We start from the raw sequence: 1,758 nt of genomic DNA, 5'->3' as shown, positions 1-1,758 counted from the left end.
TAGTTGCTTAATAACAAAATAAAATATTTCTCTGTCCATGTAGGTCAATGACCTTTAAACACTGTACCTGGTAATTCATTAGTTACCTGTTTATAAGGCCCATAAATTCATTACGATTACCAAGTGGTCCCGTCGCAACAACTGGGAAGCCACCAAATGATGTGTCCAGGAGGACGTGGGCAAGCTGACTGACCGTTGGACGACTTTGGAGTACTGTAGGTGGGGACGCCATTGCGTCTTCTGCTGAATACAACTCAAGATTAATGCTGCAAATGATACAAAGGACCATGTGACAACTATGTGACAACTATGTGACAACCATGTGACAACCATGTGACAACCATGTGACAACTATGTGACAACCATGTGACAACTATGTGACAAACAAATATTCCTAGGGAAAGTTAAATATAAGTATAGTGATCGTGCTGGAGACTTCAACATTCAATTTGCTTGCAAATGGGTTATTTGCAATGGTGGATTCAATTCTACTCAAGCTTTTGAGTGCCATTTCTGGCCATCTAGAGGTGCCATAATCATAAATTTCCTTACCTCAGCCCCAACCATGGTGGGGCTGAGGTAGTATAGACCCTCCATCTGTGAAAGTCCTTTCTTGGGCCCCTCTATTTCAAATTCCTGGATCCGACACTGATTTGACAATGTGTATTTTCAAACCACATTTTACCTTATCAAGGATAGTGAATCAATGAAAACGAGGTATATTTTAATTAAAATATTTGTTTCTTTGACATACCACTGAATTAATATATACAAAAATTACTCTACTACTTTCAAATTGATTGCTATCTTCCATTCGCAATTTGACTTCTGCAGCTTTTGTTAAAAGCAAGCTAAAACGAACCTTCTTTAGGAAAATTACTAACAGCAATTACAGTGACAACTCCTTGAGTGCCCTTAACTCCCGATTTAAGGGCACTATATAAATACAAGATTAATAATTATTATTTTATTACAAGCTTATTCACCTTTTGCCATCATGAAATATTACAGGTTCTGAATCAAGAAACGGAATACATTTGACTTCAAGAAGGGCGTGGTAGATGGGATGGGTAAACGCATCTCCAACCCACTTAGCGACCATAATAGCAACCATGATTGGAAGCAGAAACTGAATGTCATTAGTGATCTCCATCTAAAAAAAAAAATGAATTTAAATATCATTAGAAAAAAGATAATTTAAAATATACAGAATTACTGTATAAAGAGCATTTGATTTATTTCACATTTAACAGCATATCCACTAGCCAATTACAGTATGGAATAAGGCTAAAAAACGCCAATATTGAGGATTTGAGATTGGGGTTGTTTTAGTCGTATAAGGCAATCCACATATAAGACGACCCCCAAGTTTTGGATGATTTTTTGCATGATTTTAGTATGTCGGGTGCATAAGATGAACCCCCCCACCCCACGTTTCACTGTTGGAATTCTGACTTTTCACTGCTCTTTATGGTCTTCATACTGTATCTAGCTCGCTAAAAACGGAAACCAAATTTAGGGCTAATCTTCCATATGCTGTAATACCATTTTATAGGCTTTTAAATGTTTATAAAAGTATCACAATACTTGAACTCAAAACCTTCAGAGACTGCAATGCAACCTGTTCTAAACTGCATCTACACTAAAAAATATTTGAATAAAATATATATTGTAATATGCCTGTGAACAATACTTTTTTTTAGATTCTATGGATCAATATTTATGATTGTATTACCATGATGACTGTAAGAGACATTG

General features: G+C 35.9%; 1 protein-coding gene across 1 annotated transcript; it reads right to left on the bottom strand.

Moving 5' to 3' along the window:
• Positions 1 to 86: 86 nt before the first annotated feature.
• On the bottom strand, positions 87 to 1,752 carry LOC117104012 (chloride channel protein C-like; the record flags this gene model as incomplete). The annotated part of the gene is made up of 3 exons (XM_033244660.1): positions 1,736 to 1,752; positions 987 to 1,153; positions 87 to 266 (listed from the first exon to the last, which is right to left on the bottom strand). Coding segments are annotated over exons 1-3 (350 nt in total), but the record flags the coding sequence as incomplete, so codon positions are not given.
• Positions 1,753 to 1,758: the final 6 nt, after the last annotated feature.

This window comes from Anneissia japonica, unplaced genomic scaffold, assembly GCF_011630105.1.
Source record: "Anneissia japonica isolate Jap-2015-1 unplaced genomic scaffold, ASM1163010v1 scaffold102343_len1758_cov175, whole genome shotgun sequence".
Taxonomy (NCBI): Eukaryota; Metazoa; Echinodermata; class Crinoidea; order Comatulida; family Comatulidae; genus Anneissia; species Anneissia japonica.
The sequence above is the reverse complement of the archived record's forward strand: the minus strand, read 5'-3'. Positions and strand labels throughout refer to the sequence as shown.